Here is a 26,678-nt window from a genome sequence, read left to right on the forward strand (position 1 = left end):
CTACAACCAACCAATAGGAAGCAGGCACTGACGGGCGGGCTGAAGGGGTCGCCTGCGCACGCGCAGTTGGAAGCAGGGCCTCAATTTTGTGGTGGTGTGGGTGAGTTGAGTGCTGGTGGACTCGTGTTGGCCCTCAGAAACCCCACGTAGCTGCTGCCAGCTTTTCCTGCCCTCGCCATGTTCCTCACCCGGTCTGAGTACGACAGGTCTGTGCGTCGGGAGAAAGTGGGGTCGGGGTTGTGAGTGGGCAGGACTGGGGCCCGGCCACGGCCTGGGTTCTGCCGTGTCATGGGGCGCCCCAGGAACCCGAGGCTGGCCCGGCCTGGGGATCTCTTGTCCTCCCCAGCCGCCTGCAGTGATTCCCCAAGCTAGACTCGCGCCAGGTGCTACCGCTGAGTCACTGCTGGGTCCCAACTCGGTGCGGAAGGGAGAAGCCCCGCTTTGTGCTTGGGGAAGAAGGCCGAGGGGCCGCGACTCCGACCTTTAACCCGGAGAAGTCCAGGGGTCAACCCCGCCTCCGTTCATCTTTCGTGCTGAGTATGACTGCCTTTTTAAAAAATGTGAACGTGTTGCCTGAAAAAAAAAAAAAGCTACTAGAGATTCTTTAATGGCTCTCATAATTTCAGCTCCCCCTTCCTTCTAGGGGAACAACCTCGTTTTCCGTTTCTTAGTTGTGGAAGTAGAGTAACCTTTCCTTTGGTTGAAATGTAGGAGGGCATGCTGGTATGTATAGTTTCTGCAAAAGTCTGAAAGTATTCTCAGCTATGCCCGGATGGAGTGTGGAGTCTGATTTTATAGGAACTGGAATTTAGAGTGGTTCTTAAGAGTTTCCTCATCACGCTGATTCCACTAGACCTAGACTTTTCGGACTTTTTGAGAAGCTTAAAGCAATTTAGTTTGTGTGTGTGTTAAGGCCACATCTGTTTTTGAAATTAAGGTTGTGAGATTGTTGTATTCATTAAAAGAAAAAAAAATATTTTTCAGGGCTTGGAAATGCTGAGTAAAATTGTGCATAGACAATTAGACATTGTTACTTTCAGTTTCTGTTTGGGTGGGTTAGATTTTCACATAGCTGCAAAGATGTTTTTGGGTTTTTTTGTTTGTTTGTTTGTTTGTTTAGCCAGGAAAGGCAGATGTTTTCTTTCTACTAGCTCTTTAGAAGCTGCATTTCTTGTCAAGTGTATGTTGATCCTGTCAAAAGTTTTATCACTTGGAACTCCCACTTTTTTTATGCTTTTACTGACTCAGAATATATATATGTGAAGTTTTAAAACTGACAGCTTTTCGTACTGTTCTGTAAAATGACTTGGTATTTATTTTCCAGAGCATTAAAAAAAAATCCTCCTTGGGTGATAGAATTTTGAGTTAGGGGGTGTATGATAGACATTATTATCCTTATCAGAAAGTCTTTATTAAGGTTCTGTGATCATTTACTTAACATCTTCAATGAGTGCTATGTGTTATTCATTTTTATATCCTCCCAAGAATGCCTAAAATACAGCCTTTTTAAATTCACTTAGCTAATATACTTGCATGCTTGCTGTGTACAAGACACTGTTCTAGTTACTGGCCATACAGCAGTGAACAAAATCAAGATTCTTGCTCTTAAATGGGAGCTTGCCTTTTAAAGAGCTATTTAGAAAATAACTATAGTGCAAGTCAGAAGTGGCTTCATGTCATTAGAGAAATTCAAATCAAGTACTATAGAAAGTTTGTTGAGAGAGGTTGCATTCAATATTAGGGGGTCATTGAAAACTTTAAAAAGGAGCCGATATTTAAACTGAGTCTTGAGAAAGAAGAAGATTTTAATAAATATGGACTAAGTCAGTAGGTTGGAGGCAGAGAATATAGGATAAACAAAGGAGGGGCAGTGGGGAAACAGTGCCTGTTTGGAACATTCTTTTCTGTGTGGTACATTTGATACATGTATGGGAGTGGTGAACTATGGGGAAAACAGGATGGTGCTAGATATTGGATGGATTTTTTTTGTAGTGAAGGAGTTTGGGTCACTATTTTTTTTCAAAAATTTTAAAGTGTTTTTATTTATTTTTGAGACAGAGAGAGTTAGAGCATGAGCAGGGGAGGGGCAGAGAGAGAGGGAGACAGAGAATCCGAAGCACGCTCCAGGCTCCAAGCTGTCAGCACAGAGCCCGATCCGGGGCTCGAACTCACAGACCGTGAGATCATGACCTGAGCTGAAGTCGGACACTCAACCCACTGAGCTACCCAGGCGCCCCTGGAGTTTGGGTCTCTATTTAGGCAACCATGTGGTATTAATTTTTATTTGAAGAAGTTACATAATTGTGTTTTGCAGAGATTATTTGACAGGAGCAGAAGAAAGAGTGAGTCAATACCAGTTAGAAGGCTTACAATAGTTAGGTGAAAGGTAATGAGGTCGTTGAGAATGAAAGAGTGTTGAGTTACCTTGTGGGAGGAATTGATGTGACTTGGTATATGATTAATGTGGGAGAAGATGGGGAGAAATGAGTCAGATCATTCAGAACTTTCTAGCTTGGGGAACTGAGAGATTGCAGGTGTTTTAAAATAAAAATGAAATAGGATGACAGGAGATGGAACTGATTTTGCAAGGATGGCTGGATTTAAAGAGATATTTCAGATTGGAAGATACTGAGTGTTCAGTGCTAATGGGATATCCAAGTGAAAATGCTCAGGATTCATTAAATTAATCAGGGAAGAGGTCAGACCGGTAATAGAGGTTTGAGAGTAGTTGGTGCTTGATGTAAATGAAATAACCCAAAGAACAGTGAAGTGTGAGAAGACAGCCAAGAGTAGAGCCCATATAAGGATGTAGTAATTAATACTATACTAGGATGAAGTGCCTGAATTAAGGTGAAAATACTGTATTCACATGGTACTTTATCACAAAATTCTTTCATACTCTGTGCAATTCAATATTAATTATCTTGTGATAGATGTACGATAGGTTTTGTTTTTTGTTTTTCATTTGAGGGAATTAAAGCTACTAAGTGGCAGAACTAGAACTTAATTTCAGTCTTCTGTCCTCAGACTTTTCACTCAGTGATTTTTAAAAATTGTTCCTAGAGTTCTGAACTTTTAAATGACCTCTGGGATATTACCTCTGGGGCCAGGAGGATTCTGGGATGGTGAGATTCTCTTTTCACTCCTGATTTAGCCCAGAGTAATAATTCCCAGAGGCAGTATAGTGGAACAATTCAAAGATAGGTCTCCGCAGTCACATTGCCTAAATCCTAATTCCACCTCTGCCTCTTACATGCTGACTAACTTTGGGCATATTACTCAACCTCTTTGTCAACTTTCACATCTGTGAAATAATGTCTGTCTTTAAATGTTACTTCATAGGATTATTTTGAGGGTTAAGTGAATTAAATAATTTAAAGGTTTATAACAATGCCAGGTATATAGTAGATATGCAGTAAATGTCAACTTGTATTATTACCTGTTTTGTATTTCGGGGATACATATACTTTTTTTTTTTTTGAAGAAAGAGTTTTTGATAAAACAAATTTGAAAACACTGTATTATATATCATGTTACATGTTATCAAATCCAAACTCTATAAGCCAAGGATCATAACTACTTTCATTCATTTGTTCAAGTATTTTTGAAGTGTCCATTGTGTGCAGAAGACTTTTATAGCTAAGACCATGATTGATGCCTCTTCTCCATAGGGATTTCCAACAGAATGGAACAAGAAAAGGTGGGAAGGTGTATTAGAAAGAAAAAGAAGTCTAGTGTGTAATTGGTGTAAATACGTATGGAATGAATAAACTAGCTTAGGCTTTAGGAACCAGCCCGATCTCAGTCTGTTAAGATAGCAATACTAATTCATACAAATAAATAGAGAAATGTACCTGTAACTGACTTTTACTGAAAAGTATGATATTGACATTAAATGCACATAATGTGAAGGGGAGAAGGATAAAAGCATATTGGGAATTGCCAGGTAGTTTTGGGGGCTTGAATTTACTGAGGGAATTCAGTTTGGTTCAGAGTTGAGGTAGAAAGCCCCTTGCTCTCATTTGATCAGTTTGAAGCCTCTGGGAGTAGCACAGAAGTGTTCCATACATAAGTTCCATTTTCTTGAAAAGCTGTTAATGTACAAAACAATAGCTACAGATTGTTGTGGGCAAAGGAGAATAATGACAACATGCATATCTTGTAGCTATTTGAGCTAGATGTCAAGGAACTTGAGTTTTGTTTCTCTACACTTTTTCTGACAATCTTTAATGCTTTTTTTAATTATAGGGGTGTGAATACTTTTTCTCCTGAAGGAAGATTATTTCAAGTGGAATATGCCATTGAAGCTATCAAGGTATAGTATCAAGTAGCAAGTTTTTGAAATTTCATGGCAACCTACTGCATTGCTGGCAGAACATTTGGAGTAAATGTGTTTTAGCTATCTCTCCCTTTTGTTTTTTAATGTTTTTATTTTATTTTTGAGAGAGAGAGGGAGGTATAGAATCTGAAGCAGGCTCCAGGCTCTGAGCTGTTGGCAAAGAGCCTGACGTGGGGCTCCAACTCACAGAACCGTGAGATCATGACCTGAGCCAGAGTCAGACGCTTAACCGACTAAGCCACCCAGGTGCCCCATGTTTTAGCTATTTGTTTAGAAAATATTCTGTATCTCCCTTTACGCAACCACTAACCGTTTTAATATCAATTTCAATCCTATTCCTGAAGACTTTTGAACAGATCAATGCTTCATAATTATGTAAGTATCTTTTTCTCAGTGGGGCTGAAGGGACATGTTTGTGTTCATAATCCTCTTGGCTATAAAGAGAGGGATATAGAGGTCTGGACTTAGCATCTGGAAGATACTTTGAAAAATTGTTTAACTCATCACCTGTATTCTTAAAATTGTGGATTTGTACTGGACACTTTCAGGACTAAGTAAGAGATGTGTCCTGTAATGTAACAAAATCAAATAGTTCAAACCAGTTTTTTTTTTTAATTTTTTTTTTAACGTTTATTTATTATTGAGAGAGAGAGATAGAGCATGAGCAGGGGAGGGGCAGAGAGAGGGGGAGACACAGAATCTGAAGCAGGCTCCAAGCTCTGAGCTGTCAGCACAGAGCCTGATGCGGGGCTCGAACTCACAAACCACGAGATCATGACCTGAGCCAAAGTTGGTCGCTCAACCAACTGAGCCACCCAGGCGCCCCCAAACCAGTATTAACAAAATCAGTAAGTGAGCTATCTATACTTAAAGTTAGTTATCACATGGGATCTGCATTTGTTGAATTACGGATAATCTAAGTTCTGATTTAGGTTATCCAAGGAAGGTCCAGGCATCAGTATTTTTAAGGGCTCCTTCAGTGATTCTAATATCTAGCAAGAATTGAGAATCAATGATCTAGATGAATCCATTACTCTGTGCTTCAGTCACCTCTACATCCCTAAATAACCTCTGTTTGTATAGTCCTAGTGATAGAATATTTTCTCACTAGGTAGTTCATTCTGTTAGAAAACAATTCATAATGGTTTAGAAATTTATCCTTGTATTGAATCAAAAGTCTAGCTTCCTGGGGTGCTTGAGTGGCTCAGTTGGTATCGGCTCAGGTCATGATCTCATAGTTAGTTGGATCAAGCTCTGTGTCAGGCTCTGCACTGATAGCATGTAGCCTGATTGGGATTCTCTCCCTCTCTCACATTCCCTCTCTCTCTCTCTCTCTCTCTCACACACACACAATAAATAAATAAACTGTAAAATAAATAAATCAAAGTCTAGCTTCTTTGAAGTTTCCTTAGTTGTCCCTAGTTTTGTCCTTGAACCACACAGGATGTTTAAACCTTTTCCAAAAACAGTTCTTCAAATAATTGAAGAGAGCTACTGTGTTTCTAAGTTACCTACTATAAAAAGAGTGTATTATAGAAAACTATTGTATGAGAATCTAGAAAAGGGCAAAAGAGACTGTGATTAGTTGAAGACATAGAAGTAAAGGTGGATGCACTATGATAGATGGTGGGACAGAAAGTGGTGGGCCAGCTACAAGTGCCTGTTTCTGATCATCTTTGCCCTGTATTGAAACCATACATTATTATGAATTGTGAAGACTATGACGATTTCAAGCTGTGGCATTTATTTTGAGCCTCTAAAGATAATAGTCCTATCCAAGCCAAGAATAATCCTCAGTTTTGGGGGGGGTTCTTCTTTAAGCTTCTTACTGCTAGTAATTTTCAGTTTGCTTAAAGATAATTAGAGACCATGTGATGTCTACCCTAGGTTGGGCTAAGATAGAAATAGCCATGTGACCCTTTAATAGATGTGACTTAACCCATGTGAAAATTCAGGCTCTTTGGTATTTAAACAACCTGGTTGTCGCCTTGGCAACTTATGAGTTGTCAATGAGAAAGCAATTTGATCACCATAAGTATTCAGTAGCATGAAAGGAGCTGGAGAAACGACTAAGAATGGCAAGTATAAGTTGTCATTTGGAGGTACGGTATGGATGGCATGGGTGAAAGACAGCCAGCAGAAGTGGGGAAAAAATGCCTTTGGAGTAAGTTTTTTGGGGGAAGGAAGGATAATCTGGCAGTGTCAAAATTACCATATTAAACTGAGCATGTGGACATTGGTTACTATGAGTTATACTAAAGAAATACTAGGTGGAGTCTTCAAATGTTCCCTCACTTCCTTTCCTCAGTCCCCACCAAGGGGTGGGGTGGACTTTAGGCAGAATTGTAATACTGAAATATCTGGGGTAAATGTAAGTGTTCAAAAGAAAATTCCCTTGATTTTGGTACATTTTATTACTTACTCTGTCTTGAAAATATTAATCTTTTTTTTGGAGTGGAAACTTAGGAAGTTATTTAAGTTGGAGGCCAAATTGAACAGGCTGTGAATTCTTATAATATGAGAATTCTTCATCCACAAAATAGTTATAGTACCCAGGGACTATTGACATTTTGGACTGGATAATTCTTTGTTGAGAGACCATCCTGTGCATGGTAGAGTGTTCAGCGGGATTAGATGCTAGTAGCACTCACACTTCTAACTGTGACAACCAAAACTGTCTCTAGATTTTGTCCTCCAGATACATGTCCCCTGGAGGATAAAATGGCCCCTGGTTGAGAACAAGTCTGCCAGATAAAATTTAAAAGTAGATATAAAGGGAGTGTCTGGGTGGCTCAGTTAAGTGTACAACTTTGGCTCAGGTCATGATCTCGGCTTGTGAGTTCAAGCCCCACATCAGGCTCTGTGCTGACAGCTCAGAGCCTGGAGCCTGCTTCAGATTTTGTGTCTCCCTCTCTTCCCCTTCCCCACTTGTGTTCTCTCTCTCTCTCTCTCTCTCTCTCTCTCTCTCTCTCAAAAATAAATAAACATAAAAAAAAAAAGTAGATATAAAGTCTGTCCTGCTCTGTTCAGTTGGAGATTTAAGAGCAATGTACTATACGTAAAACAACTAGAGAACAACTAAGTGCCAAATTAAATTCTCTAGTAATATTTTCTGACTTTTACATTTTTATTTTTAAGGCATACCTGCATGTAGTTTTAGAATCAAAAGATAAAATAATTATATCAACCTTGTAACAAAAACAGCAATCCCTGAGGACTGCCCCCTCTATCTTCAGCTTCCCAAAAGCAACACTTTTAAGATCTTTTAGCTGATAATTTTCTTGGCATTTGCTTCCATATTTCTAGCACAGAAGCAGACAGCCAGCAGAAGTGGGGAAAAAAATTTTGTTTTTGTTTAGATATTATCCACAGACTTTACATTATAGAAGATGAAGATTTTTGCCCCCAATGACACACATGGACACACACACACGCTTTCCTCCTGGGGTGGAGGTACAGCAATTCACTCAATATATACTTTTGTGAGATCATTAGTCAACACTTATAGTCATATGACTATGTAAATGTATTCACAGCTGAGCCATTTTTCCATTTCTGCACTATATTTTCCTGGAGTTAAGAGCTCTTCTTTTTTAAAAATTTACTTAATTTAATGTATACATGTCATAAATAATCCCCAAAGTCTCTCTAGGTTATATGTATCTTCTCAAAATTTCCAAGCACATTAAGTATCCAGTAAAGATTCTTAAAAATATCTTTGAGCTTCTGACCTGTTCCAATTCTGGACTAGTTCTCTGGGCATACTGCTTTTTCAATTTCTAAGCTCCTTTATTTTTTCCTTTTTCTTATTAGTGTCCTATTTTTGTTTTATGGATGAAATATATTCTTTAAGGGTTTTTTTTTAAACTTTTCTTTCAATTTTTTTTTTTTCTTGAATTGGTTAGATTCTTTAGAGCTATGTTTTTTAAGCTACAGGTCTTGACCAATTAGTAAGCATTGAAATCAATTTAGTGGGTCAAGGTAGCATTTCTTTTTGAGTGGAATAGAACAGTAGATATCAGAATGCCATGTTGATACTATTGGTGTTTCATTGTTTTTTTCCCACGTTGTTTCTATTGTATTTATTTGCGTATGTTAGTATGTTTTGATCATGATATAAGATATATTTCTTAATGTCAATTTTGTCCAAAATGTTTGAAAACTGTTCTAGAGAAAACTGCCCCTTCTCGTTTCATGCCTGAAGGGTGTTTCAGCTACTAGCTTCAGTGAGCTGAATGGGGAAAGAAGGCTGAAGTTCTTAACCTTCAGCTAGTCAGTCTTTACTTAATCCCCTGTTTTCACTCTGGTACTCCTGCCTTTGACTGTGCTTAGTGTCCCCCAATCCAAAGACCACTGTCTGTTTTACCCTTTCCAGAGTTTTCTATAGGAGTGGGGGTGGGAGCTGTCATCTAGCTTTATAGCCTAGGGGAGGGGATCTGGAAATCTGTTTCTTAGGTAAACACTGAACTGATTTTGTGATTTTTTAGCTCCTTTGTTTCTATTTCCAGAGGTCCCTTTCTTTTTTGGGATCCTATAATGTAAATCAGATTGTTTCTTGATTTTCTTTACTACTGGTTTAGGGTTCAGATTTCTCAGGTCTATTAAGTAAATTATCACTAACCTGTCTTCTTTCCTAGAAATTTTGTTGCTGTGTCTTTGCCCATTCTCTTTGTGCTAGTATATTTGTGCATCGCCCCCTACCCCCTGACTCTGCCATCCTTTAATTTTGTACTATTACGAGGCTAGGGGAAGGAGTAGAGCTAATGTGTGTGTTCAGTCTATACCTTTACCTAGAAGTATGAATGCCCATTTTTTACATAAAGTTCTTTAACAGTCCTCTCCTGTAGTTATGCATATATATTAAAAAAAAAAAAAGCTGGTATATACATTGAAAAACATTTGTAAATAAAGTCACAACTTTATGCATTTGAAAAATAATTCACTTATGTATGAGACATGATTATGCAGTCTGCAGTCATGTTAAGCATGTTATGCATAATGATTCATGAAATTCCTTGGACTCCTTTACAATAACAGGTTCCGGGAGTCTGATGCTTGCACTGGCAGGCATTGCTTTGTGGAACTAACTAAATAATAATGGTAATTCAGGGGCACCTGGGTGGCTCAGTCAGTTAAGCATCCAACTCTTGATTTCAGCTCAGGTCATGATCTCATGGTTTGTGAGTTAAGGGATAAGTAATATGGCATGAGAAAATGGGTTGGGCTATACCTGGTAGATTTTGTTGGAGAATAATGAGTAATAAAGTTTGAAATGAAAAGTGAGATTAGGTTTTGAGGGCTTTGGAAGCTTATTTGGATTTTATGTGACAGGCAATATAGGGAGATGTTAGTTCTTCAGAGAAGAAGTATAATTAAAATAGCATTTTATTAGATCAGTTAGGCTATAACATGAAATATACATTAAGAGAGAGATTAAGATGGGGAACCTAAGTAAGAGGATGTTGAAGTAATCTAGGCATATAAGAAGAATGACTAATTTTGTTACTCATTTATTATGTGCCAGGCACCATTTTAAGCATTTTATGTATTAATATATTTACTTTCTTGATGTTTTATTACCCCCATCTTGCAGATAAAGAAACAGACATAGAGGGATCGGTGACTAGAATGGTGCCCTGGAGATGGGGAGATGAAATTAAGCTATATTGTAAACTGCTAGTGACCTCAAAAGATTAAGTTAATAATTATGTTTGTGGTGGTGTTTTTGTTTCTTCTTTTGTTTGTCTGTTTGTTTATTTATTTTGGGGGAGAGGGAGAGAAAAAATCCAGGCAGGCTCCGTGCTGCCAGCACAGAGCCTGGCACAGGGCTCTATCTTACAAACTGTGAGATATGACCTGAGCCAAAATCAAGAGTTGGACGCTCAACCCACTGGGCCACCGAGGCACCTTTTTCCTTTTTTTAATGTACACTACTTTTCTGGAGGTCATGTAGATTTGAGAAATACTGCCTTTGGGGACAGGTCAAGAGAACAGAGGTGAAAAGAAAAACATTCTAGTTTTATTACTTTTTTGCCCGTTGATGTTTAGAACTTTAGAATCTACCCCTCTCCAAAATATTGGCATTAGAGTTGATCATTTTCCAGATGTTTTCAAGACTTCATTGAACTTTTCCCTTTAGAAGAACAAAATCTGTAAATCAAGTGTTCCTGCCATTGACAAGAATAACACATTACTTATTAGGGTGCTGTTTATACTCTCTGAATACTTGGTATGGCTAATTGAAGCTTCTGTCTTGTGCAGTGTTCAGAGAGATTCCTGGTGAGTATGTGAGACTGTTCTTTGACCTGTACATGATAACTATAACACGTTTCTTTTTAGCTTGGTTCTACAGCCATTGGGATTCAGACATCAGAGGGTGTGTGCCTAGCTGTGGAGAAGAGAATTACCTCCCCACTAATGGAGCCTAGCAGCATTGAGAAAATTGTAGAGATTGATGCTCACATAGGTAAGGAGTAGGGGGAAGTTGTTCTATAGGATCTGGCTTGGATTAATTAGTCTTCTTTGGTGTTCCACAGGAGGTTCATTAGATGAACATCTTATCCCCTTATTAGCTACTGTTTTCCAGGCAGTAAGCCAGTGTGCATAATATAGGAGTGGGAAGCAGTTGTAGGGCTCAGCCTACTTCCAGAAGTTCCTTTCTCTTTCAAATTGAGACTTGGCGAATATGGTTGTCGAAATATGTAAAGGTTGAATCATAGGCCAGCTCCCTATGATGGCTGGGTCTTCAGTGTTGCATAATGTTAGCCCTAGTAGGAAGCCATCTGGAGCAGAGGATCATGTGGAAAACTAGAGTGTCCACTAGAAAGAGGAATTCTTAAAGGTCTTTAGAGTGACTAAGGTTCAGAGAGCATGAGAATAATAGATTTTGAGCAGATCAGTCCTCTTCCTCTGTTTTCAGATTTATCTTTTTACTCCCTGTCTTCCCCTATATCCCCCACACCCCAGCACTCTTTTTTGTTTTTGTTTTTGTTTTGGTCTCTGTTATAATTTCCCTGCCTTAGCTTCTGGCATCATTGTAGCATTACAGGGTGAGTAGTTCTGCATTTTAGTTGACTGTTGAAATTTTCTTAACCATTTAGTCATCTAATTAGTGGAATATTGGTAAAATAATTAGTTGCCTGAAGGCCTCAGAACCAATGCCATGGTGACTCCAGGAGCTTGACAGTATCTTTCAGATGTAGAAGCTGAGATTTAGTCCTTTAAGAACATTTTGTCTACTTAATCCCAAGTTGTGTGTCTGGAGATAGATCAGTGTCACTTCATTCAGCAAATTGAGAACCTACCATGTGCCAGACCTATGCTAGTCACCAGGGATACAGAGAAAAATGAGACATAGTCCTTATGTTTCAGAAGCATACAGTCTGATAGTGGAGGTGGACATGTAAATAAGTAAATGCAGTTGAGTGACGTAGGTGTTAAGAGAGGCTGTAGTATGTGCTCAGTAGGGGTACAAAAGAGGAAATCATTAGTTTTGTCTGGGACCAGTGGTAGTGGGACTTTCAGAAAAAGATTCCATAAAGCGATGCTTGAGCTGAGTTGAATTCTGAAAGATGAGGAAACGGTCACTAAGTGAACAAGTGTGTGGGTATAGGAAGGGAGAGCACTCCAGTCAGAGGGAATAGAAATGAGCAAACCCTTAGTGGTGTAAAATAGGGAATACCCTAGCACAAGAAGTTTGATATGACTCGCAGGTGGACTGTAGCAAGAAATAAGTCTTGGATCAGACAGTAGAAGTCTTTTTACCATGCTAAAGAGCTTCAACTTGATGGGAAAGATTTTAAGCTTTGGGGTAATATCATCAGATTTTGAGAGAGAGAGAGTATGAGCAGGGGTGGGGCAGAGAAAGAGGGAGAAAGAGAATCTCAAGCAGGCTCTGCACTGTCAGCAAGGAGCCTGATGTGGGGCTTGACCCCACGAACCGTGAGATCATGACCTGAGCCTAAACCAAGAGTCAGATGCTTAACCAACTGAGCCACCCAGGTGCCCCCAGATTAGTCTTTTAGAAAGACAGTTCTCATAACAAGTTTGCAGGTAGAGTGAAGGGGCCTGAGACTGGAGGTAGGGAGGCCTGGAAAGAAATTTCCTTTAATCCAAATGGAAACAATGAGGGATTTAACCAAGGCAGTAGACAGAGAATGGACAACGTAAGGATTAATGCTGGACAGGTTAATCAGATGGAGATTGATAGAATTTGGGATCTGATTGGTTGTGAGGGCCAAGGAGTCTAGAAGGAAGAAAGAACTTGATTTGAGTTGGTGGTATGTCCAAGTAGATATATTAAGGGAGTCATTGGCTTCATAGGTTTGAAATGTGGTAGTAAGGCTTAAGCTGGAAATACAGATTTCAAGTTATGGCATATAAAGTAACAGCTATAACGTTGGCATCTTGGACCATCAGGCAAACTTTCTTTCTAAACTAATTGGTTTGTATTTGGTCAGGGAGGTGAAAAAGCTTTTGATTTTATCCTGGGGCCTTTTATAGCTCATAGTGACATGGTTATTTTTTTCCTTATTTCTTCTGTTGGGATGTTAGTGTTCGCTTAGTTTGAAAGTGTATTGTGGTCTACGAGAATGCTAAAGGAATGCTTAAGGATGTAATATGTGAAAATTCATGCTTGTTTGGCTGTTCTTGCCTGTCTTCTATCTTAATACTGGACTTCTGAGTTATTGCAGATGGTTTTATTTATTTGTAGTATAATTATACTTGTGTTCAGTATAATCAAATAATTTCCCATCTAACCTCTTGGGTGTATTGCTATGGGATTGCGTATGGCCGCCATGGTTCCATTCCAGTGTTTCAGTATTTCTTGAGTGGATGAAAGAGTTCTGCTAGGATTTGGCCCCTGGGTCACTATTGCTTTTACATTGCAGGTTGTGCCATGAGTGGGCTAATTGCTGATGCTAAGACTTTAATTGATAAAGCCAGAGTGGAGACACAGGTAAAATTAGCATCATCTCTCCTTTTTACCTTGATGCTTGAGTTCCTTGTTTAATGATGTAGCTGCCTGGGCTGTATTGCAGGCTATCTGTGTTAATATCAGATGTAGCTCTTAGGAGTGATTTTTGGATAGACCACCTAGTTAATAACTTGTTGAGGCTTGGAGTCTAGCCATCCAACCATTGCAGCTTTAAGGAAGCCCTGGTAAATAGTGCTGACAGTCTCTTGCTTCTTTTTGATTTGCCTTAAATAAAGCAAGCATTGCACTACATTCTGTTCCCTAATTAACTGTGGGAGCACCATAGCAGGAAGTGGACATAGCTAAAGGACATTCTACCCCAACTGCCTTTGGTGCTGGGCTTGCAAGTAACAGCTCTCCTATGGTGAGTAATGTTATGTACCAGGTCAAGAATGCTGATTTTGTTTTTTTCTTTAATTGAGTACCTGCTGCTTCGAGAAAAGACCAGTAAGAAAAAAATTCCTGATTGATAAAACTTTTTGCACTTATTTTCAACTTTACTGTCAGTACTTATGTAAGAGTAAGTCCTTTAATTTAAACACCAACACAATGATAAGGTAGGCTCTTTGAGGGAAAGTGGCACTTAGCTGTTAGCATTCACTTTGTGAAAAGACTAAGCTTAGTGCTATGAAGGGCTAACTCTGTTTTTCAAGGGAATAATCCTCTAGTCCGTCATTAATGCTTAGGGTACTTTGATCACAGTTTCTTTCTAGAGCTATTTCTCTTCCTCTCATGTAGGCCCAAGCATTCGAGTTCAGTGTTAAGAAAAACACACTGGAGCTGAGCCTTCGGTTTGCAACCATAGTCCACAGGGATGTATGTAGTGAGATGGTGGACTGCTTTAATGCTTTTCTTATTTAAAAGTTAGACCACATTTTGCTCTTTTTCTAGAACCATTGGTTCACCTACAATGAGACAATGACCGTGGAGAGTGTGACTCAGGCTGTGTCCAATCTAGCTCTGCAGTTTGGAGAAGAAGATGCAGATCCAGGTGCCATGGTGAGTGTGGTGTTTGTGGCAAGTTTCCTTCTAAGGGACTTAGGACATTTGTCCTCTGAACATACCTTTCCCAGCCCCTCTTACCTCCTGCTTCAGTAGCCATTTGTTTATCTTAATACCTCTTGTTTTTTGGTTCTAGTCTCGTCCCTTTGGAGTAGCACTGTTATTTGGAGGAGTTGATGAGAAAGGACCCCAGCTGTAAGAATTTGCCATTTTTTCCTGTTTCTTTTTTTGTAGAATTATTTTAATTTGGGATGGGGACTGGTTGTCTAAACTGAGAGGATTATTGTAGAATTATAAAAAATGAAGGGCTTCTAACTCTAAAGTTCAGTGATTCTGTGCTGTTTATACAAAGACAAGCATTCTGTGAAGAAATTCCCTGTTGGAACCACTGCTGATTCTGGAAAGAATTAGAAGCAACCTTGTACTATAGTCAGGGTGTGTTTTAGAGCTTTGCTTTAGAATGCTGATTTGTTCCTTTTCCTCAAATATTATTTAGATAGGCATACACAAGTGCCATATTTATATCTTCTATACTTCTAAATTTCTGAGGAATGAATTAATTTCCTTAAACACTTTTTAAAAGATCTGGTTTCAGGTGCCTGGGTAGCTCAGTTGGTTGAGCGTCCAACTCTTGATTTTAGCCCAGGTCATGGTCCAGTGTCCTGGGATTAAGTCCTGCATTGGGCTCCATGCTTAGCATGGAGCCTGCTTGGGATATTCTCACCTCTCTCTCTGCCCCTCCCTGGCTCGTGCATACTTCCTATCTTAAAATAAATAAACTTTAAAAATAAAATAAAAGATCTGGTTTCTATAGCTGCATGTGACTTTGCATGTGAATTTTGATCTCGGGGTTGTGAGTTGAGCCCCACATTGGGTATAGACATTACTTAAATAAACTTAAAAAAAAAAAATCTGGTTTCTCTAGGCATACAACATCTTTTGGACCTGTACCTCAGTATTTCAGTGGAGTTTCCACTGCAGGGCCAAGCATTTATATTCTTTAGTGAGATATTTGTTACATAAAATGCCACCACTCTTAAGCATTTGTGACCCCCTTCTTTTGGGGGGTTTTGCAGGTTTCATATGGACCCATCTGGGACCTTTGTACAGTGTGATGCTCGAGCAATTGGCTCTGCTTCAGAGGGTGCCCAGAGCTCCTTGCAAGAAGTTTACCACAAGGTAATTGAGTACTCTCACAACTTTTATTATTATTTTATAAATCAAGGTATAATTTACATAAAATGGGAAGACCTTAAGTGTTCAGTTCTAGGAGTTCTAGGAGTACACACCCTCGTGACCACCACCTAAAACAAGATGGAGAACACTTCCATCACTCCTTGAAATGCTTTTTTCCTCTCCGTTCACTCTCTTCCTCCCTTTCAACCATGTTTACCACTGTAGATTAGTTTTGTCTGTTCTTGTCCTTTCTATAAATGCAGTCATACAGTTTATATTTTGCATTTGCCTTTTTTGTTCAATAATGCTGTTTTTAGGATCCATTCGTATTTTTGCACATATCAGTAGTTAATGCTGAGTGCTGTACCATGGTATAGATGACCTCAGTTTGTTTACCCTTTATCTTGAAAGCTTTACTTAACAGATAGATTTCCTAGTCTGGCTCTAGAAGCAAGTAGACATTTGGCATTTTTTACCTTGTAGGATGGGAAGACTTGGCTTTGGGTAACTTGTTGTGGTTGAAGGCTATCTTACTTACTAGTTCACACAGGGATGTCTACTCCCCTCTACCCCTGATAGTATTGATTTTATGTGTGGAAGAAATTGGGTTCATGGGTTCAAAACACGGTACTACAAGAGCAGGTTTATTAAACCAGTGGGCTACCTTTTTAGATCATTTGGGAGTTGTGAATCATAGGATATTCCCAATATTATCTTGTTTCTGTATTAAAAGAGGATAACTAGAGAAGTGTAGCCCTTTCCACTTCTTCAAAGATCACTTAATATGAAAGTTGGTGACTTTGATCTGGTTCAAAATAAGACTTGAAACTTTGAATGAATGTATTCTACTTATTTACTGTTTACTTGAATTCTAGAGATACCTGGTAATGCACTGTACTTACTAAGCTGCTTGATTTAGTAATATTTGCTATATCATTCAGGGAGATAGGGGAAATCTTTGAAGGAAGGAGGAATTACATAATGGCTACTCTTCTTACCCTTTTTGTTTCAAGTCTATGACACTGAAAGAAGCCATCAAGTCTTCACTCATCATCCTCAAACAAGTAATGGAGGAGAAGCTGAATGCAACTAATATAGAGGTATTTTTCTCTTGTGGTGTTTTTTATTCAGATATCATAGCTCCCTTATCTCCCATGGAAATAATCACATTTTGTATGCTCAGCCCTTAAGAAGTTATTGCTATCCTTTGAAGCTCCAATACTTCTATAATAGTAATAAGAATGGACTGTCCCCAAAACGTGTTAACTTATCCTAGGACATTAGGAAAGTTGCCTGGAAGAGGTGATGCTAGAGAAGGGAAGAGAAGGGTACTCCAGGAAGAGGGAACAGCCATGTGCAAAGGCTCAAAGATATAAAATAACATTGTATGCAATGGAGAATTTGAGGGTTTTCTGAATGCTGGGGTGCAAGATATATGTAAGGTAGTGAGTGAGGTGGCAAGAGATGATACCAGAGAGTTGTGGACCAGATTCTGACTGCCCTTGTTTAGGATGCTAAGAGTAGATGGGAGAAAAGGAGATAATGGTGAGTAAAAAGATAGAGTAGGTTTGCAGGTGAATTGAGAGAGAGGTCCTGTATTTCCCTGGTGAATGTTAGATCATCTGCTGAGAGTGGGTGAATTCAACAGTAGAGTTAAGGCAAATGGGAACTATTTGGAAGAGTCTTTATGGACAGGGAAAAAGGAAGGCTGGGATAAGCAAAAGGACTGCTGGGCTACCTTAAAATACTAATGGGAAAAAAAAAAAAAAACTAGCGGAGGCTCCATTTACCAGATTGTTATCACAAGTTAGGATGGAGGGGTGGCACCTGGGTGGTTCAGTCAGTTGAGGGTATGACTTCAGCTCAGGTCATGATCTCACAGTTTGTGGGTTCGGGCTCTGTGTTGGGCTCTGTGCTGACAGCTCAGAGCCTGGAACCTGCTTCAGATTCTGTGTCTCCGTTTCTCTGCCCTTCCCCCTCCCACTCATGATCTGTCTCTATCTCTCAAAAATAAATAAACATTAAAAACAAGGGGAAAAAGCTGGAAAAAAAAAGTCAGGGTACAGGGTGCCTGGGTGGGTCAGTCGGTTGAGCGTCTGGCTCTTGGTTTCAGCTCAGGTCACAATCCCAGGGTCGTGGGATCGAGACCTGTGTCAGGTTCTGTGCTGAGTGTGGAGCCTGCTTAAGATTCTCTCTGCTCCTCTCCCCTGCTTGCTCGCTCTCTGTCTCTCTCTGTCTCTCTCTCAAGTAAAAGAAGGGGAAAAAAAAGGTCAGGATGGTGGTCATAATATTATATTTCAATTAAAAAATTTTTTAAAGGCAACTGTGTCTGTAATCACAAATCAGTAACTAAACCAATCAGCACTTACTAGAATTATGTCAGCTGTACTCAGTGTGCATTGAGAAAATGTATGTTTAGGTTAATCCCTGGTGAAGGATGGCCTGGTTAAGGGCTGACAAATGTCTTGCCATTAGAGCCAGCCAGCTTCCACAGGCTGCAGTGAAAGGGGCAAACTTGAATGTCAAAACAAGGGGCTGGCCTAAAGTTGGGAAAGCGTGGGTGGAATTGGAGAGAGGAGGTGGGGGGAAAGAGGGGTTACTTCTTGAGCAGTAACAGGAAGAAGAGGAGTTTGGAATAGAAATGGAAAAACTTACTACATAAATACTATTTTTACACTTTCTTAGTAACAGTGATACCCGGTCTGACTCTTAGGAGGGAGTTTGTCAGTTCCTTTCTGGTACTTTGGGGGTGTTTGGTACTGAATGAGATAGGGTCTTGCCATTTCTTTTCTTCTTCTTCTTCTTCTTCTTCTTCTTCTTCTTCTTCTTTTTTTTTTTTTTTTTTTTTGTTGTTTTAATGTTTATTTATTTATTTTGAGAGCAAGTGGATGAGGGACAGAGAAAGAGGGAGAGAGAGAATCTCAAGCAGGCTCTTTGCTGTCGATGCAGAGCCTGATACAGGGCTCTATCTCACAAATCGTGAGATCACGACTTGAGCCGAGATCAAGAGTCGGACATTCTACCATTTGAGCCACCCAGGCACCGCGGGTCTTGGCATTTCTGCCAAAACTACCCCCTTCTTCCTACCTCAGAGTAATTCAGAGATAGCTCTGCTGACTTCACAATGCAGGTTCTGAGGTCTGCTTGGTTCAGTTGAAACTGCATAGATTTTTAGCTCATTCAGTTTCAGTGTTGCTTTGAAAAGAGCATCAGATGTGTCTCAGTCATGCTCTCTCATTGTTTTTTTAATGTTTATTTTTGAAAGACAATGTGAGTGGGGGAGGGATACAGAGAGGGAGAAAGAATCCCAAGCAGGCTTCATCTGTGCTGTCAGCACAGAGCCCGATGTGGGGCTAGAATGCACGAACCGTGAGATCATGACCTGAGCTGAAGTCAGATGCTTGACCAACTGAGCCACCCAGGACCCCCCATGCTCTATTGTTAACTATATTACTCCCTGACTTAGTTATTTTTGCATTTCAAAAGGTCACTTTCACTTGTCTAAGACAGTTTACTCCACCGGTACTCTGATAGTTTCCAAATCTGACTGGCCATCAGTCTTTGGAAATGAAGTCCAGAAATCTGTACTTTTGAAATCTCCTTGGGTGATTTTGATGGTCAGTCTGAGAAAGTCAGGCATTTGGGGGCCCCTGCTCTACCAGTTGTCCCTTGGATCACCAGCCTGTCCTTCTCTACAAAAAAGGAAAATTTCCAAGCTGCATCTTTTTTTAGAAAAACAAAACAAAGCACACCTTTGTTAACTCCTCCTTCTACCTAGTATCCTGTCTTAAAAAAAAAAATCCACTTTGTTGAGATATAGTGTACATACTGTAAAATGTACCTATTTTAAGTATACAGTTCAGTGAATTTTGACAAATGTATAATCTGCCACCACAATTAAGGTATAGAACATTTCTACCATCCCAAAAAGTCTCCTCATGCCCCTTTTTAGTTCGTTCCTTCCCACTGATCTGCTTTTTGTCGTTAGATTTGTCTTTCATGTTCTAGAATTTCATATAAATGGGTCACACAGTATGTGCTCTTTTGTGTCTAACTTCTTTCACTCAGCATAATGATTTTTGAAATTCATCTCGTGTGTATCAGTCTGTTACATGTTATTGCTGGGCGCTATTCCATTCATCCTTTTTGTAATCTTTATTACTAGGTCTTTTCCCAAGAGAACCTATATCCATTGTCCTCACCGCTTCTCACCTCATTTATTCCTCAATTGCTACCATTTGTTAGTGTTCTTAATATTTCCCTGGGACTTTTCTTATTTTGCTAAGTTAACTCCAGTTTGTCAGATTTCGTGGTCACTTTTTAAACCTATTATCTGACTTTTCTGAAGCAGACTCCTCAAATTTTTGACAATTCTATAAATTTTTTTTTAATGTTTTTATTTTGAGACAGAGAGAGACAGCATGAGCAGGGGAGGGGCAGAGAGGGAGGGAGACACAGAATCCGAGGCAGGCTCCAGGCTCTGAGCTGTCGGCACAGACCCCGACGCGGGGCTTGAACTCATGGACTGTGATCGTGACCTGAGCTGAAGTCAGACGCTCAACCGACCGAGCCACCCAGGTGCCCCAAATTTTTGACAATTCTAAAACGAAACATTATCTTTCCTGAAAACCATTTCATTTTCCTGCCCTTCTAATCTTAGTTGATGATGCTACCGGTATGTATACCTGTCATTCACAGTAGAAACCTAGAAGACTTCGGCTTCCCTTTTTTTTCCCTTCACTGAATTGTTCCCTTCACTGTCTTTGCCCCCTTGTAAATAATTGTCATATTATAGTGCCTCCTCTCCATCCCTACTTCCAGTGCCTTCTTTTGTTCAGGCACTCAATTTTCTCCTGCCTTGTATCCTTTCAGAGGTTTCCTAACTAGTCTTCTTGCCTCTAGCCTTGCCATCTTTCATTTCATTCCATTTCCTTCATTGTGCTTACTGAGGTTGATTTTCTAAATTACATATCTAGTCTTGATTGTTCTCCACTTGAAAACATCTTTTCTGGGGGCACCTGGGTGGTTCAGTCGGTTAAGCATCCGACTTCAGCTCAGGTCATGGTCTCGTGGTCCTTGAGTTCAAGCCCGATGTTGGGCTCTGTGCTGATAGTTCAGAGCTGGGAGCCTGCTTCAGATTCTGTGTTTCCCTCTCTCTCTCTGCCCTTCCCCCCACTCTCATGCTCTGTCTCTCTCAAAAAGTAAACATTAAAAAAATTGAAAAAGAAATCTTTTCTGACTCCCGTCTATAAGATAAATCCTAAACTTCTTTCATGGTATGATAATTTACTGTTCTTAAGTCATATGTTTAATCTGTTAGGCACCTTGCTAAGCATTTTGCGTGCAATTGTTTCTTTTAATCCTCACAGTACCTCTGTCAGATTGGTATTCCTATTTCCATTTTACAAAAGAGGAAACTGAAGCTTTGAGAGGGTAGGACCTTGCTCAAAATAACAGTGGTAAATGATGGAGTCAAAATTTGAACCCAGCTGTGATTGGGGTCCAGTACTTTTTCTTTTAATTTATTAATTTATTAATTAATAATTTATTAATTTATTAATTTATTAATTTATTTTTGAGAGAGAGAGAACACAAGTGAGGGAGGGGCAGAGACAGAGAGAGACACAGAATCTGAAGCAGGCTATAGGCTCTGAGCTGCCAGTGCAGAGGCCCGCTCAGGGCTCAAACCCATGAATCGTGAACATGGGTTCTCTCTTTGTTGAGAGAACATTTTTTTTTTTAAGTCTGTTCCCAGATCAGATCTTCAGGTGTTTTAAAATGTTAGTAGTCTTTTTGTGTTTTTCCTGTAAGTGAAGGGGCAAATAATACACATCATGTAATTGGATTATGCTAATTCTGACCTGACTTGAGCTGAAGTCAAATGCTTAACTGACTGAGCCACCCAGGCGCTCCTGTGCCCTGTACTTCTTTTTTTTTCTTAATTTTTTAAATGTTTACTTGTTTTCAAGAGAGTGGAGGAGGGATAGAGGTGGGGGTGGACAGAGAATCTGAAGCAGGCTCTGTGCTGACAGCAGAGAGCCTGATGCGGGGCTCAAACCCACAAGCTGTGAGATCACGACCTGAACTGAAGTCGGACACTTAACCGACTGAGCTACTCAGGTGCCTCCTGGGGTCCTGTACTTTTATAACCACTATAGTATACTGTCTTTCCTACTTCGCCTCCCGTTTTATCTCCTCCCATATGCAGTCTCTGCTCTAGCCATTCAGAATTACTTCATTTTGCAAATATATCCTCTTGTTGCATGCTTTATACATGTGCACATTCCATCTGCTCTTCTGGTTCTCCACTGTGTGACCCATTTTTGAGTTGTGACACAACTCAAAAGTTGCTTCTCTTTGAAACCTTGCTTGACTCCCCCTAGATCACTCCTTTGTGCCTCTACATATGCTCAGCTCTCTTATAACACCTGGCATTAAAAGCATTTGGTGTCCAGTACCCTTAGTAAATAAAAGAGATTTTCTTTATCTTTGGATCCCTAATGCCTAGTACAATTATAACTAGTACATAAGTGCTTAATAATTAATTATTAATTGAATTAATGAAAGAAAATGTTTCACCTGTCTCACAGAGCTTTTTGAAAGAATAAGATAAATAGAAGAGTATCTTTCATATTCCCTATGTAAATAAGTTTATCATGATGCAAATGCAAGGGGTTATTTTTACTCATCTAGTGATGAGTGAGTACCTTCCTAAAGGCCGTATTTGGGTCTAGTCTTATTAGCACCAATTTACAGCCAGATTCTATCAGACTTTTCTATTCAGAGCTTTCCCGGTTTCTGTTTTTAGCCCCTGAAATGGTTTGGGAAGACTAGCCTATGAGCTGTGAGCAACTTGACAAAAAAATTCTGTAGGCCCTCACTTTTCTCTGCTTTATTGACCTTGTGTCTCTGTCCTCACGTCCTTGAAAGATGTAGTAATAACATTATTTTAATTTCCCATGGTCTATATGGACATGAATGATAATGTTTAACATGTATTTTATAAATATGTGTTCTGACATTTTGTGTAATTGGATAGATCTTTTGTTGGGAGAATCTAGTGGAGACTGCAGGCTTTGTTGAGAGAACATTTTTTTTTAAGTCTGTTCCCAGATCAGATCTTCAGGTGTTTTAAAATGTTAGTAGTCTTTTTGTGTTTTTCCTGTAGGTGAAGCGGCAAATAATAAACATCATGTAATTGGATTATGCTAATTCTGGAAGTTTCAAATTACGTTAAATATCAGTAATGAATATTACCAAAAGTACCCTAGTATGTTTAACTGTAAAGTCTAAAGAAAAAGGCAATAGGAGGAAATTGAAAACCAACACAACCGCTTTTTAGGCAAATGTCAAATGGCACCTATTGCTCAGTATTGGCCCCCAAAACATGGGACTATGTTATCAGCAGAGGTGATAGAAAACTTGGTAGTTTTAGTTAAATTTGAAACTGTCTTCTGACCCTCGTATTTTATTGTTTAAATAGATTCTATCTGGACTGATATTTATAACTAATATTTGTCAGTCTCAACTGACTTCCTGTGTTGGTGCTAATGGAATACTTTTATTTTCATGGCTAGTCCTTTTAAAAAACAAAACAGGGGCACCTGGGTGTCTCAGTAGGTTGAGCGTCCGACTTTTGATCTCGGCTCAGGTCATGATCTCATGGTTCATGAGATTGAGCCTAATGTCTGGCTCTGTACCTCTCTCTCTCTCTCTCTCTCTCTCTCTCTCTCTCTCTCTCTGCCCCTCTTCTACTTGTGAGCATACACATGTGCACATGCGCTCTCTCTTCTCTTTGTCTCTCAAAATAATGAACTTAAAACAGACTTTGTTGTTAAATTGCATTATGAAAAATTTTAAAATAATATACCTAATAATAATCGGTAATTATTTGGTGCTTATTATAATGTTCTAGGCAGTGTTGTAAGCACTTTACACAGATTAACACATCTTCACAACTTCTGTATGAATTAGGTGCTATTGTTATCCCCATTTTACCGATAAAAATTGAAACACAGGGTGGCCAGGAAACAAAGGTCACACAGGCTTCACTTCCAAGTGTGTAAACACACTTTTCATATATTTCTAAGGAAAAAGTACTGACCCCAAGTAATTTGCTGCTGCTTTTCTGATACTTGTTGAAGTAGTGTCAAGAAATGACAATGACACCAGGCATTTGGTTAACTGTTATGTGGTCTGTTAACCTCAAAATAGAAAACTTGGTCAATAAGAATTTTTATTTGGGAGTCAGAGAGCTATTTTAGGAACCTGTGGCTGAAAAGGATATCCCTTGGATAGTAGATCCCTTAGTTCCTAATGAACAGCTGCATCACTAACACAGCTTCTCCTGACCATGCTAGTGCTATCAGCAGGGTAATCGAGCCCAGCTCATTAACCCTTCTCTGCTTTCTTTCCAGTTAGCCACGGTGCAGCCCGGCCAGAATTTCCACATGTTCACAAAGGAAGAACTTGAAGAGGTTATCAAGGACATTTAAAGAAGCATGATCCTCAGAACTTTTCTGGGACAATTTCAGTTCTCTTAAATGCTTTTAACTTTTATTTCCAGCTCCTGTTCCTTGGAAAATCTCCAGTGTATGTGCATTTTTTTTATGATGTCTGTACATAAAGACAGTTCTGAAATAAAGAAAAATTTAAAATTTGTTAATAGAGTATTCTCTTCTAATGCAGTCTTTTGTTCGAAATGCTCATTTTAGGGGACAAAAAGGATAGTGGTACTAATATCCCTATCCTATCAGAGTATCTATTCTAAAATTGTTTTAGTGTCTATCTACAACAGAATCAACTATCTCATGAATCCCTTGATGTTGGCAAATGAACTTAAGCTTATCCAACTCTTCGCAATGGTTTAAAGATCTTAATACCATTGCGAATCCATTTCAGTGCCATAGTTTCACCTGATTAAATAGGTATTTTTGCTGCTATTTCTTATATGAAGGAGATGTTAACAACATGTTTTGAGGGTTGTAGTTCATTAAGCCAACTACAATGTTGTCTCAGTTCTTGTGTGTTGATAATTTGGAAAGAGATTTTCACTTTATGAAGATAAGAACTATAAGAGCTGCCATCTTATGACTCATTGAAATTATTTAAGGAATCTTTTGGAGCCCCCAAAATGGCCATATGAAATGGATATCATTATCATACGGATAAAGAATCTAAGGCTGTGTGTCCGTGGACACAGAAAACTAAGCTGTTGGGATTTGAACTCAGATTCTCTGGTTTCAAATCATCAACTCTTGATTTTACAATGCCAGGTCCCTTGAAGCCTACACACCTTCTAAGTAATAGGGAAATCTCATTGAGATTTGAAATGTACTTGCACTATCTACAACATGACTGGCTAATCCATATGTGGATAATGCAGAATTGATTGTGTATTATCTTCATTAACATTTGTAGGCAGTTGTCCATGATGTCAAAATAAGTTATGATTATTTGAGTAGGTTGAATTCATACTAAATTTCATACTGTGTTTCCAGGCAACTCTCCTCCCCCCCCCCCCCAAAAAAAAAACCCACAGAAACTTGTGTTTATATGCCTTTGGAAATTACAATGACTGGAAACACTTGGAAGAAAACTTTTGCCCTGTATATACACATAAGGAGAGTAGGGAACCAGAGTGTATTGTCACCAATGTTCCGGAGACTGTTACGGTTATTTTAACCCTGTTATTAAATACACGGTGGGATGCCTGGCTGGCGCAAGTCGGTAGAGCATGGGACTCTTGATCTCAGGGTTGTGAGTTCAGGCCCCACGTTGAGATTACTTTTTAAATATGATAATCATGAGATTCATTTCATGTTCACCAGTTATCAAATCCTGATAGAAAATGCCACCGAAAAATCCTATCGCAACTTCTATTTATTCAAATCTAACAAACTTACTGAGTACTTACTTCCTATGTGCCAAGTAATAATGTATTAGGCATTGGGAATAGAGCTGTGAAAACAGTATGGTCTGTGCTCCCATGAAGCTTCTCGTGGGGAGAACTAGACCACAGCATTCCCTTTAATTCTGTGTAGGTTCGGGGCACCTGGGTGGCTCAGTCGGTTGGGCGTCCGACTTCGGCTCAGGTCACGATCTCACGGTCCGTGAGTTCGAGCCCCGCGTCGGGCTCTGGGCTGATGGCTCAGAGCCTGGAGCCTGCTTCCGATTCTGTGTCTCCCTCTCTCTCTGCCCCTCCCCCATTCATGCTGTATCTCTCTCTGTCTCAAAAATAAATAAAACGTTAAAAAAAAAATTAATTCTGTGTAGGTTCATGCACAAAGTGTGCCGCTTTAGGGAGAGGTGAGAGTTGTGTCTCTGAATCATGGGTATTGTTTAAGGGAAAATAGATCGTAGCATATCTCCCATAGCCTCAGCTTACACTGTTTTCCTCCTTACTGCCCAGGCAGTGTTACTTGTACCTTATACAATTGGTGAGGCAGTAAGTTTCATACCCTCTATAGCTCAAACTTTAGAATTCTTTTTTTTTTTTTTTTAATTTTTTTTTTCAACGTTTTTTATTTATTTTTGGGACAGAGAGAGACAGAGCATGAACGGGGGAGGGGCAGAGAGAGAGGGAGACACAGAATCTGAAACAGGCTCCAGGCTCCGAGCCATCAGCCCAGAGCGTGACGCGGGGCTCGAACCCACAGACCGCGAGATCGTGACCTGGCTGAAGTCGGACGCTTAACCGACTGCGCCACCCAGGCGCCCCTCAAACTTTAGAATTCTTAAAAGAAAAGGATTTCAGCATTCTTGAAAGAGATGGAACTTTGTGGGGTTTTTTTTTGTAGAACTTTAAAACTTTCTACAACACTTGTGTTCAATTTAAACAGAACCAGAAATAATCTCACTAGGAAAAGCGATAGTTTTGTGATGTGTAACTTTTCTATTCATCTTTCTGCTATAGAATGTATCTTGGAAGAAAGTACAGTTTTGAGATAAGTAATCTATATATTTTAGTCCTACAAGTAAGGTAAGATCTTCTGTGCAGTATTTCACAAGGGAGATAAAGTGCAACCTCTGTATTTAGTGCCTGTGTCAGACAAAAGTAAAATACCAGAACAGTTTATTCACTCAAAACACTTCCTCAGTGCCATATGCAAAATGCCATGTCCCCAGAAGCTGGTAGAGTTAGAGGAAGGAAATATATATTTTGTAAGCATATGGTAACTAAAA

General features: G+C 39.5%; 1 protein-coding gene across 1 annotated transcript; it reads left to right on the plus strand.

Moving 5' to 3' along the window:
- Positions 1 to 60: 60 nt before the first annotated feature.
- Positions 61 to 24,163, plus strand: PSMA5 (proteasome 20S subunit alpha 5). The gene is made up of 9 exons (XM_019457747.2): positions 61 to 206; positions 4,249 to 4,315; positions 10,679 to 10,805; positions 13,231 to 13,298; positions 14,208 to 14,315; positions 14,455 to 14,513; positions 15,395 to 15,497; positions 16,508 to 16,594; positions 23,912 to 24,163. The coding sequence occupies exons 1-9, from the start codon at positions 178 to 180 to the stop codon at positions 23,987 to 23,989; spliced, it is 726 nt and encodes a 241-aa protein (XP_019313292.1). The 5' UTR covers positions 61 to 177; the 3' UTR covers positions 23,990 to 24,163.
- Positions 24,164 to 26,678: the final 2,515 nt, after the last annotated feature.

This window comes from Panthera pardus, unplaced genomic scaffold (assembly GCF_024362965.1).
Source record: "Panthera pardus isolate Hobbes unplaced genomic scaffold, ASM2436296v1 HiC_scaffold_11, whole genome shotgun sequence".
In the NCBI taxonomy this organism is placed as follows: domain Eukaryota; kingdom Metazoa; phylum Chordata; class Mammalia; order Carnivora; family Felidae; genus Panthera; species Panthera pardus.